Source organism: Homalodisca vitripennis, chromosome 4 (assembly GCF_021130785.1).
Source record: "Homalodisca vitripennis isolate AUS2020 chromosome 4, UT_GWSS_2.1, whole genome shotgun sequence".
Classification (NCBI taxonomy): domain Eukaryota; kingdom Metazoa; phylum Arthropoda; class Insecta; order Hemiptera; family Cicadellidae; genus Homalodisca; species Homalodisca vitripennis.
In genome coordinates, this window is record NC_060210.1 from 200,731,430 (window position 1) to 200,744,258 (window position 12,829).

Sequence of the window (12,829 nt, forward strand, 5' to 3'; positions counted from 1 at the left end):
TTTAACTGTTACATTTTAGCAAAATATTAAGTGTGCAATGTGCTGTATATACGTACCGTATGTAATGGCAGATTTTAAAAACAATGAGTTTGCTTTTTAAATTTTTAGGGAAACAGGGACCGTCCCTATCTCGCCCTTGTTACATTTGGGTTATATTTAGGTACCATAAAAAAAAACTAAAAAGTGCTATGACTTTGAAACATTTTTTAGTATAAATTACACATTGTTCTTAGTTAATATGATGACGGTATTATTTTTTATTTTTCAAAAAAAATAAAATAAAATTAATAAAAATTTTTTTTAAGGTTTAAAAATTATTTTTTACATATTTTAAAGGGTTTGATAAATTTTAAATAAAAAAATACAAACAAGATATTGGGTTTTATTCATTATGTTGTTGCCTGAGTATTTTAAACAAGCTGTAAAAAAATTCAGATGACTCCCTTTTATATTTGGCTGAGAAAAGTGTACTTAAAAAAAAAAAACCTCCTATAAAAATAGGTTTTCGGAAAACGGAACCCCAAACGTTCCACGACTATCGTTATAATATGTTAAATGAAATGTAGACTTAAAATTTAAAAATGCTCCAGGGGCATTGGATGGGTTATCTGCTTCTTCATCATCTTCTAGCTTCCTTTTATTATTTCTTCTATTTGCCTTGCATTTTTTCAATGTTTTTAACTCTCACGGTCTGCGTCATATATTCTTCCCCAAAATTTTCCCCTTTTTCGTCCATTCTGTTTTCACCCCCCCCCCCCCCCACCCCCCCCCCCCCCCACCCCCCCCCCCCCCCACCCCCCCCCCCCCCCACCCCCCCCCCCCCCCACCCCCCCCCCCCCCCACAAATCATAGTTCTCAGAAACAAATTTGAAATCCCAATTAAATTCATCCTACAATCACTGTAAACAACATTTAAGCACGGCGCTGGGTGCGACCGGCCAAGCCTTTTATACTCTGTCAAAATGCAACAAACAACTGTACACCCGCCCACTGCAAACCGGTCCGGGCTGGGCTGGACTGGGCCAGGCCGGACACAGTGAGCGGGTGTCCATTTGATTGCGTGTATTTCAACTTCACAAAAAGGCCGGGCCGGCCGGTTGCAGTCGGCGCCGTGCCTAAGATGTACATAAACATGCAATTCGACATATGAACAGAACTTGCTCCAGTTCTCACAAACTGTACTGCCAACCTTCCCACACTGAAAAAGCCATCAAACGCACCAGTGAAATGATGTTCGGTTGCTACGACAACCAGTTTCAGATAGACAACACGTCAAGTACAATGAAGGAGCACAAATGTTGTCTGACATTCAATTAACACTCTAATGAACTTTATTGCCAGTTTTAAAACGTTCACGATGTGTGAACGTCGTACCTCATCGGGTAAACGCGATCTTTTACAATTGCCGTCGTGTGCCCGATGGGTTGACATTGATATACATTTCATTATTGCGTTTTTTATTGTTTGCCTGTCTTGGTGATTTGTTGTGTGATTCCGCGCTTAAATAAATACCTCATACAATCGTGTATCCTATCGGGCGCACAATTGCTTAATTTAAATAAATACATTTTTTAGGTACCACTTGGGGCACAAGGAAAACATTGGAAAAAGATAAAGAAACACATTTCTTTGTGCAAAATTTTGAAGCCTACATAAAGTTTTTGAAGATTTAACGTAAAAACTATTATATGGCTTATTGCTATTATTATAGAAAAATCAACGCCAAATGAAAAATTAAAGGTTTAATGTCGTAAAACAACATCACTAAATTCCAGTTAACGGATAGCAGGAGGATTAGAGTCACTACAGCAGGTTCTTATACAACCTACTGTACAATACAATCATAATACAGCTATGGTAGGAAGGGTTGATTCAATGTGAATGTTAGATAACCCTCCCCTTCAGTCCAGACGCAGCAGTAAGCGGAACGTTAAAAGGAGTTAATCAACATTCACAGAGAATCATAATGCTAGTTAAACTAAAGAATGAACCAAAATTAACTACCTTTTGTATCAGGCTTATTCACTTTAGCCTCAAAATTGTTGATTATAGAATTATACCAGATATTATATTTTTCATTGATCCAATCCTCATATTCCATTCCGCTTGTTGGCTCTGTAGGGACATCAGTTGTTTCTTTTCCATTAGCACAAGTAGCGTCTTCTTCAACAGTAGGAAGTGGTTCTCCCCAAATTGAAGAAATTGGCTTTGCCTCAAAAGCTGAAATTTGTTCTTCTGCTACAACAGATGTTGCTTCTTCTTCAAATTCAAAAGTGGGATTTTGTCCATTCCTACGAGTTGGTTCGTTGAACACAACAAATTTTGAGTCTGTATCAGTCATTTTTGCGATTGATACAGCAGGTTCAAAAATACAATCAGTATTTTGGTTAAAATCAGCATTTGGATCTATTTGTAATCCGTTATAACAGCTGTCCTCTTGTGCACATGCCTCACAGGATGGTGAGCACGGATGACAACATGAACAATCTCTTCTCCACATAACCTAAAACAATTATCTATAGATGCCTAACTTATGAAGCTTATGACAAACACAAAGCACCATAATAATAATGTAAAACTAAAAGTTAAAGATACAAATCTGTGTTTGGTAATACTTGTGTTTTGTATTGGCCGTTTGACCGACATGTGGTGAATAAATGAACATTTATAAAGTGCTTTAACCCTTTCCCGCTCGCATTGTTTCCAGGCGCTCACAATGCTTTTAACCTCAATTAATTCGCTCTGCCAGTCGCGTTTGGTCAAAAATACGCGGCGCCTCAACTTACAGACGTTCTGTCATTGTAATTAACTATAATTATATATTAATTATTTTACTATATATTGGTTCAATGAAGTTGATTGTACGAGACCAGGGAGGGGGCACACGGACAGCTGGGTGCCGGGTTGTTTGTTGCGCAGTTACTTGGTGAAGGTCATTGTCTGGCTCGCCGTCACTGCCCCTGTGATCACTCCGAACTACATTCTCAATGCCACCAACCACTTCACAAAGCTCTGGTACATCACTACACTCACTTGAATCGTCGCAATCACTACTAATAACGAGATCGATTTCACTGTCACGCAGTGTACGACTACAACCCGCCATTGTTTCCGCACAACTAATACAAATAGCAAAATAATGGAATAAATCTACTGTAAAAGTAAAGTAAATGGTCTCCTGATAGCAAACAACCCGTAGTAGTACAACATATTGCTACTCGAGAGCAGCACTTATCGGCTCTGTTGGGTAAAGCAGTGCGTGCCGATCTGTGCCGTTTAAGCTGCAGTGGCTATGTGGTGGCCGTGCCGATTTATGCCTTGCGAGCGGGAGAGGGTTAATACTGCCGGATACTGTAAAGCTTTTTTGTAAGCAATTTGTACACACTAATTAATCTGAAAGTGAGATGTATAAATAACCATTACAAATACATTACCAAATTAGTATATACAGATGCTACCTTCAATTTAATCTGCAGTAGACTTAATGAGCTGGTTAATCAACAATTTTATTTAACTGTCACTACACACCCTTCAGTTTGCCCCCCCTGCGGCAATTTGTTCACATCCTGTATAAACAGCTTAATGAAAATGAAATAACTCTTTGAAAATGGGAGCACGTTTCTTTGTCCATTAATTACTTTACACACATATGGGTATTTATATGGAAATAATTTTTCTGAATTAATAATAAAATAAATACGAAGGATACAAATTTGTTATTTAGGTCTTTTCCAACAAATTTACTGCAGACAAAAATGACCAATCCAAATAGACAAAAAACTTTCTCACAGAGAGAGTTGTAATGATTTCTAGTTAAGAAAAGTTTTGTTAACTGGATTTTCAAAACTGCTAAACATTCCACAATTAAATCTCTCAATTTGGTTACAATTGTAACAATACTTTACACCAGTGTGAAATACAGAGAATGAAAACAGAGCACCAGTTTTGGACATTAGTTCAAGAATAAAAAAAAAGACTCGGCATTCTTACATAAAGATTATTACAGACGTTGAAGCCAAATAATTTCGAGATTCAAGATTCAAGATTCTTTATTTGTCTTTAAACATATATAAATGCAATTGACATCGTCAGAATATTCATATAACTAGCCAATACCAAATTCCTTAATTTCTTGTATACAATTCAATTGACGAGTATTTTTCCTGTGACACTAGTGAAATAAAATTTTAGTCCACTTTTTCTATCTTTCTTGTTTCTTTTAAAGTTTATTTATTATTTCTCATTGGACAAAGCCTTTTGATGAGCATTTGTCCTGTTTGAATTTTGACGCCACCATTACAAAATTTGTTAAGTTGTTATTTGTTTTATTCTCTGTTATTACTTCTTATATATTCTATTTATTGTTGTTATGTTATGAACTTATTTATTGTAGTTGTACATTAGTTTTTAATTATTTATTTATTTTATTATAGGCTTATTGAACAATTTTGTATACAAGAAATTAAGGAATTTGATATTGGCTAGTTATATGAATATTCTGACGATGTCAATTGCATTTATATATGTTTAAAGACAAATAAAGAATCTTGAATCTTGAAATTATTTGGCTTCAACATCTGTAATAATCTTTATGTAAGAATGCCGAGTCTTTTTTTATTCTTTAGTCTGTGAAGTTTTTGATTTTTTTAAACAGACTTCACAAGCTGTTTTTAGATTAGTATTATTATTGAAAATCTTATCAAGTAGAGCATGCATAAAACAATGAATACGATCTCACCTCACCAGGATTATTCTCCAAAGTATTGTCATGACACGGCATCATCATCCTCTCCATGGTGTCCAGTCTTGCATTAAACCCTATAATGGTCAGTTTTGAGTTGACATGTCCAGATTCTAAGGCTTTCAACCTTTCTTCCACACCGCTGATAACCTTAATTAACTCGAAACAAGTTGTGTTAAGATTTTCAATTTTTTCTTTCAGTTCAGCATCGGAGTGAGAAATCTTCTTAGCTGCCACATCGAGAATGTCCAACTTCTTACTCAGTTCTGCTTGAGAGGCAGCTGACTTGATACTTGCCGACTCGATTGCATCCAGTCTCGATGTCAACTTAGTAATCAACGTCTTTAAATCTTGATTTTCCGTACCAAGGCTTGCCACTCTGGCGTTTAATTCTTCATAACAGGTTTTAGTCTGAAACAAGACAAAACTCCCGACAAATTATTAAATTATCTTAATTTTTACAAACCACATTTTAAATTTAATTAAGAAATCCGACACAAATAATGTAACTTGCAAGCCAAATTACGAAAGACAAACTATAATGCACTCTGTGAATGAATAAAAAAATATGGTAACAAAATTACTAGTGCTACATTAATTCAACATGAATACTGCAGATTTAACATTGGAAATTAGCAAAAGATTCTACAGTACTGTTATTAAAAGAATTAATAGGTTGTTATGAGAGCACACAAAAATAAAATTCACCTATTATTTACCTGATACTTAATGGATTCAAGTATTAAATGCAAGAAAACTTACACAAAGTTTGTCTCTTAAAATCTATTTGTGACACAAAGCTTGCACTTTTACTTATATAATTTAAAAATAATAATACTTTTAAAAATTTGATTGGAAACAGTACATCTATAGAGCTTTTAGTTATTAAGTTTAGATACCTTATGAGATATTGGCTGTGATGAGAACAATATTAAACCATACAGCCTATATTACAACAATGGTAGTACACATAGTTTGCTGATTATTTAGCAAGGTTATCTCTAGGATTAATATTTATAAATGTGATATTTATAAATAGAATAGATTTATTTTGGACTACAGTAGAGTCCCGGTAATCCGAGGTGAATGGGACCGAATGTACCTCGAATTGTGAAGAACTCGAATTATACGGAACACTTTGAGAAAAATTGGGTTATAATTAGAACTGAAGGCAAACAAAAGAAATATGCTTTTATTACAAATACCAGCATTAAGAAATTACTTACAGAGGTCCAAAGATGCAATGTTTACTTAAAAAAACTGTCTAGAGTTTTTTGTTTCACCACACTGCAGCGTTTGCAGGCAGCCATGTCTCTTCACCGCCGAAGCAATAACGTGTCTGCCGCTGTCGCCTCTGCTTGCTGCTCTACGTAGCGCAGGGCCGCATCCAGTGCCGCGTAGCCGTAGTTTGAAACATTGATTGCAACAAACGGCGTCTGTACTTTTTTTCAAAGTTTCAAGTACGCCTTGGTCCATAGGCTGAATGAGGCTGGTCACGTTCGATGGCAAAAACATTGTGCGCATGCCATCGCATTGCAGTTCCCCTTCATCTGGGTTTTATCCTGCGTTATCAAGTGTTAAGATGGCTTTAGAGGGTAGGTTGCTTTTCTTCAAAAACTTTTTGGTTTCAGGAACAAATTCACTAAAAAACCAGTTTTTAAAAATTTGTTTGCCCATCCATGCGTTTTTTTTGGTTTGTATAAGTTGCTGGAAGCGTTGAAATAGACATGTTTTTAACCCTTTAAGCGCCAAGCAGCTAGCGCGGGGCGAACCCGATACGGCCAGACCAATTACGCCTGGTACATACGAATATGGCCAGTCCTAAATCAGTGTTTTTGTAGACCTTCACGGGAAATTCTATAACAATTGAGTAAATAAACATAAATGAGTTCTGTTTTTTTTTGTTATTGCAGGTAATAATCTGACCTATTTGCAAGTGCTATTTAAATATTTTTCATACTTTTGCAAAATATTAATTTTTTAGTTTACATTTTGTATATATTTTTTTATTAGTAAATTTTCATTTTTGCAGCTACATAATGACATTTCAACACAATTTAATTCATTTCTAATATATGCCATGTTACTTCATATCTATCTAAGAATAATAATACAAAGTTTGAAAGAAATATCTCAAACAACATGTATGATATAATTAATTATTCAGCATAAGTACAAATAGTTACTTTTACATACCTTAGGCATATATGTTTTGGTGAAGCCAAATGTCTGGCCAATGAAGTGGAAATAAGCACTGAATCATAAAATGAGATACAAAAACACACACAAAAATTAACACACGAAAAAAAACACTTATTTACATATTTACAGTTTTATCCTTCAGGTTTTTATGGGCAGTTATGTTTCATGAAACATTCAGGGTGAACACCGGCTTCACAGTTCAGACACATGTTCCGTGTTCTCGGGCGTTTCCCTTCAGGATTGTTGCGGCCGCTACATACAGTACAACTTTTTTCCTTACCATTTGGAAATTTTTGTAAACCCCGTCTCTTTGGACCATCAGCTCTCTCCATTTCAGCTTCTACATTGGTCCTGGTCATCAGCCACGGGAGCGCTAAGTCGTCGATCATTGAAACTGTAAATTCAAACCGACTTAGTACATTTTCTGTCGTGTTCAATTTATATAAGATGTAGGCGTTGAGTACCATACGACCAAAAATGTTGAAGATTACTTTTTTCCATGTTTTCATATTACGTCTTTCATCCAAGTATGTGTATAACATCTGGTCGGTACCGTCTATACCACCCATACCCATGTTGTATTCATGAACTATGTCTGGCTTTCTTTTTATTATAACTCTCCCCGTCTCATGCGTGTAAATTGAACTGTTTTTGCCAAGCTTTTAGAAGAAACTAAAATAAACTGTGATTTATTGCTTATTTTCTCACGCCATGCCATCTGCAATATGGGTCCTTTCCTGAGATACCTTTTTTGACCAACACCATACTTTCCAAGCAAAGGTTTTCTTACTCCCTTTCTATTTTTCCGAATTGTACCAGTCAACCAGGTCATTTTTGAATATAATTCTCTGGCCAGTGAAATAGTGGTAAAAAAATTGTCCAAAAAAATATGGTATCCTTTGTTTAGAAGGTTTCCCATTTGCAGTAGTTTCATTACTACGTAATGGCTCAAGCCACTGCGTTCAATTTCTCTCCGTTCACTATCAGTTGCGTATTGTGCCCCTTTATAACAAAAAAAAGACAAACAATAGTGTGTAACTGAGTCACACAGTACCCACAGTTTTACTCCCCAGCGATGATGTTTTTTCTTGGGCAGATATTGAGTAAGACCTGTTCGTTTTTTTCGTGCCAACTAATGACTCGTCTATGGACACTTTTTGATAGGGGGTATAGTGAAACTTGAAAAGTCGGTTGGCATGTTCAATGACGGGTTGGAATCTACCGCAGGGGTCATAGTTTTGTTCACCAATTCTGGCCAATGTGTTCCCATCAACAACATGAAAGCATTTCAAAATTAACTCAAATCGGTTTCGGCTAAACATTTTTCGAAACCAAGGTGTAGAGTGAGCCACATTTTTTAGCCCAGTAACTTCTAATGTTAGGCTTTCTCACTATACCCATCCATGTTTATAATGACAGCCAAAAACCCTTTCATTTCATCTACAGTAACCCTGACCCAATCCTTCATGCGACTTTGAGGAAATAAGACATTAGCCAACATAAATTGAGTTGCATAGCGGTTTGTCTCTGTTACCAGTGTTGCAATAAATGTAGCGGTAAAAAACAGATTGATATAATCTATAGGCCTGGAATTTACCGGAGGGCAATGTTTAGGGCCAGGTTGTTCCTCAAAAGTAAATTGATGGTCGAACCCACGATCAATTTCTTCTGCTAGCTCATCCCAACTACTACTTTCTGGTTCTGGGTCGGGTCGACATCTGCCCCCACCTCTTCCTCGAACAGGAGCACGACCAACTCTCATTCTTGGTCTTGGACCACCTCTAGCATTCTGGCTATGTTGTGGGGCCTCATCTTCCGATGACGATTCATACAAGTTGGGGGTTGGAGGGAGGTGGAAATTACCATTAGGCCTAGGCCTACCTTGTCCCGATGTTGACGGGTACGGCTCAAAGTCCGGGTCAGCGTCTGTGTCATCAACACTTTCACTGTCACCATCCAAAGATGAACTACTACTGCTCGTAGTGTCATCTTGAAAACTATCATCACTGTTATCAATAAAAGCTGCATTTCCTTCACGTTGTAAACCACTTACTAATGTATTCTCACTTGCAGGAGACTGACAACGTTTCTTTTTACTGGGAGCACTCATATTTCACATCCAACAATACTAAACAGAAGAATTATACACAACAACTCACCAAAGACTCAAATAACCTTAGCTGTAAACAAACAATAGCGAAATGGCGCGAAATAACAACAAGTAATGACCATGTGACGCGGGAAGCGATCAGGTGAGAGCGCCGCCACAGCCTTCTGAATCACGCAACTTCTCGCTTGTTTTGTAACATAAACACCGCTTCAGTACTGCATGTCATAGTCATAGTCATAGTCATAGTCATAGTCATATTTCTTTATTAACATATTCTTCAAGAACAGTAATAGAGTCACAATGTTAACAAATTACATAATTGATATTAATAAATAATCAATACAAGATGTCAGAGCCTCCAATCTTCCTTGTTTACTTCTGTGAATTCTTCGATGGTGTATATTGGGTGGTCCACCAGGAAGTTGTGAAGACATCTTTTCAAGGCAGCTCCCTTGAGGTTTTTCACAGCTTGTGGCAGGAGGTTCCTCAGCTTCCTACCAATGTAGGATGGTTTTTCCTCGAAAAGTGATGTCCGATGTAGAGGTAGTGTGTAATTTCCTGCATGGCGTGTGTTATGTGTATGAAGGGTTTTTCCTGTTTGTACATGCAGTTGGTCAACATGCAAAATTACTTCTTGTATGTAGAGTGCAGTAATTGTCATAATTCCCAAGGTTTTAAATGCTTGTCGGCAGCTTTGTTGGTGTTCGAGTTCCGCTAGGGTTCGGATAGCTTTTTTCTGCAGGAGTAGTACTCTGTTCAGGTTTCCTGCAGAGGATCCACCCCAAACAGCAAGTCCATACCTCACATGAGTTTCCACCAAAGCATAGTAAGCTGTTTTTGCTGCCTCCAAGTTGCCGATACATTTTATTCGGCGTACTACATATATACCAGTGCTGATTTTTTTGCAAACCTGGTTTACATGCTCAGTCCACGTAAGTTTGTGGTCAATAGTTACGCCAAGGAATTTGATATGGTCTTTTCTTGATACATCAAGTGGGTTAGGGATATGGTCCTTCCTCTTGCTGAAGTTGATGTGAACTGTCTTCGATGGATTCATGGCTAGATCATTCCTTCTGCAGTAATTGAGGGCTTTACTGAGAGAGCTTGTGGCACTTTCGTACACTCCTTCAGCAGAGTCATTCTTAATCAACAATGTTGTATCGTCTGCATACATCACACAAGTGGTATTGTGATCACGTATATAAGCTGGGAAGTCATTCACAAATAAGACAAAGAGAACTGGGCCCAAAACAGATCCTTGCGGTACTCCGCGGGTAACAGGTAGTGGATTGGATTGATGTGAAGTAGTTACACCATAAATGGTGGTTTGCAGCTCGACTATTTGAGATCGGCCTGTGAGGTAACTTACAAACCATTTGTTAGCTGTGTCCTCTGATTCCTAATGATGTTAATTTCTTTGAGATGATGTCGTGGCCCAGGCAATCAAACGCCTTGCTGTAGTCAAGAAAGAGTGCAGATACGTATTGTTCTTTGTCTATTTGGTCAATAACATGTTCAACAAGGCTGATGATGGCAGAGCTGGTTGATTTTCCTTTCAAAAATCCATGTTGCTTTTCGGTTATCAGATTTTCTTGTTTTAGGTGAGCCATGAGTCTGTGTAGAGCTATTTTTTCTATGATTTTTGAGAATGTTGAGATTAGAGAGATGGGACGGTAATTTTGGACTTCCAGTGTTGAACCTTTTTTATGTTTGGGGTATACTTTAGAGAGCTTAAGGGCTGTAGGGAACTCACCAAGGCTGAAGGACTTATTAATTATGCTGACTAAAGGCGGCATTAGCTCTTCAGAGCAGTGTTTCACAATTTTAGAAGAATATTCATCCACTCCACTTGAAGATTTTGATTTTAGGGCATTTATGATGTTCCGTACTTCATTGATGCATGTTGGGGTTAGATATAGAGATTTATCAACATAGTTAAGTGGAGTTTCGTAATTTTCATTATCATCTGCGTCCCCTGGGGAGCAGTTATTCTGTTTCAGCGTCAATTCTGCTACTTCTGTGAAGAAGGTGTTAAAGTGGTCTGCAGTTTGTGTGGGGTTGTCCACATGTTTCCCATTCACTGAGAGACATATGTTTGGCTGTAGTTGATGTTTTCCTCTTCTTTCATTGTTTATGACATTCCAAAGAGCTTTACTTTTGTTGTCAGCCGAGTTGATGAAGTCAGCATTAGCATTTTTTCTTATTTCTCTAAGTTTTTTATCATAATTTTTCTTTTTTACCACCATATCTTCTTTGTCTTGGGTATTTCCTGTGGTCTCAAATTTGTGCAGGGCTTTTAGAAAGTCATTTTTAAGGTCTTTGGCCTCGTTGTCATAATACACATGTTTCCTTTTGTATTTTTGACTACATTTTTTAGTAGGACAGGCAATGTCTAGCGTTGCTTGGAGAGTTCTATGAAAGATGTTGTATGCTTGCTCTGCATCTGGGGCCATATAGACAGCATTCCAGTTTTTTATTCATTAGGAGAGATTTTATCTGGTCTGTATTAGAATAACAAAAGTTTCTCTTGAGAATGATCTGTGGAGGGATGTTTACTCTCCAGTCATATATTTTTATAATTTGAGCAGTATGGTCAGAAAGTCCAGTTTCAAGTATGGCTGTGCCAATGTTGTCCTCGATTATGTTTGTGCATATGAAGTCAATTGAGGTGGCAGTGCTATGTGTGATACGTGTTGCAGGAAGTGGCAGTCTTCGGATGTTATGGGTGTGTAGTTCATCTTCTAGGATAGTGTTGTCTAGGGTTGTTTTCATCCTGTCGATGTTTATGTCTCCAGCAAGCATGATTGATTTACTGTGTGCTTGAGTATATTCTAAGATGTTGGATAAGGCATTTACACCGGCTCGTATATTCTCTTTGGGAGATCGATATACCCCGAGAATGTGTATGTATTTACCCATGGATTCAATTACTGCCATGGCTGCTTCACAGTTAAATTCTTGGCAGAGGTGGGATATGTCAGTTGCTGTTGTGCAGTTTTTGAGGGTTTCTTTGGCATATATGGCAACACCACCAAGCTTATGATTTTCTCTGCAGTATTCTGCTATGAGAAAGTACCCTTCAATTTTTGTATTCTCTATTTCTATTTTTTTCAGGCCATGTTCAGTAAGCACTAGTATATTGGGGTCAATGTCATTAAGAAGGTGGTTAAGTCTGTCTAATTTTTTGTCTAGTCCACGGATGTTTTGGTGTAGTATTTTTAGGTTACTTAGGTTTGTTTTAGATTTGAGTTTATAATATACCTGTTTTTGAATTTGATCTTTTTCTGTTGGGTTTGGTCTAAAAAATGGTGGTTGTTTTTTTGGCTTGTATTTTCAGTTACTGTCGTCAGATGGGGTGATAGAGACTTTTCGTTAGTAGTGGTAAGTTCTTGTGTTGCCTTATAGTGCTCAATATACTTGTCGAAAAAGTCCTGGTATGTTTCATTGGGTGCTTTAAGTTTAGCTGTACAAGGTGGTGACTTATTAGATTTCTGAGCTGGTTTTTTGTAATCTTTAGACTCCGGCATTGTACAAATATTTTCTCTGTGAAACATGGCTTCCACTTCGATCACTTCAAAGTCTCCTTTGTCCCTTGGTATGCATGTGGGAATTGGTCGCTGTTTATCTGATATGGTTAGGACTGGGTTGTTGTAAGGTTCTTTGGGGTAGGTTGTTTGCTCTTTAATTTTTTGTACTTGTAAAGAGATACTAAATTTATTTTTAGAATTCCCATTAATCTTTTGTTTTTTTAAAGAGTTATGAGATTGGTTTACAGC

General features: G+C 37.2%; 1 protein-coding gene across 6 annotated transcripts in view; it reads right to left on the bottom strand.

Annotated features, from left to right (window-relative positions):
- Nucleotides 1-1,002: 1,002 nt before the first annotated feature.
- Nucleotides 1,003-12,829, bottom strand: part of LOC124360893 (titin homolog) — a 52,790-nt gene continuing 40,963 nt past the window's right edge. For 3 of the 6 annotated variants that reach the window (XM_046814878.1, XM_046814875.1, XM_046814879.1), the window contains 2 exons: nucleotides 4,739-5,152; nucleotides 1,004-2,503 (listed from right to left, as the gene is read on the bottom strand). In XM_046814878.1, the coding sequence (XP_046670834.1) occupies nucleotides 1,997-2,503; nucleotides 4,739-5,152 (921 nt within the window). In that variant the 3' untranslated portion in view covers nucleotides 1,004-1,996. Of the gene's footprint in view, nucleotides 2,504-4,738; nucleotides 5,153-12,829 lie in introns of all 6 variants that reach the window. The other 3 variants (XM_046814876.1, XM_046814880.1, XM_046814877.1) reach the window with 2 other exon arrangements.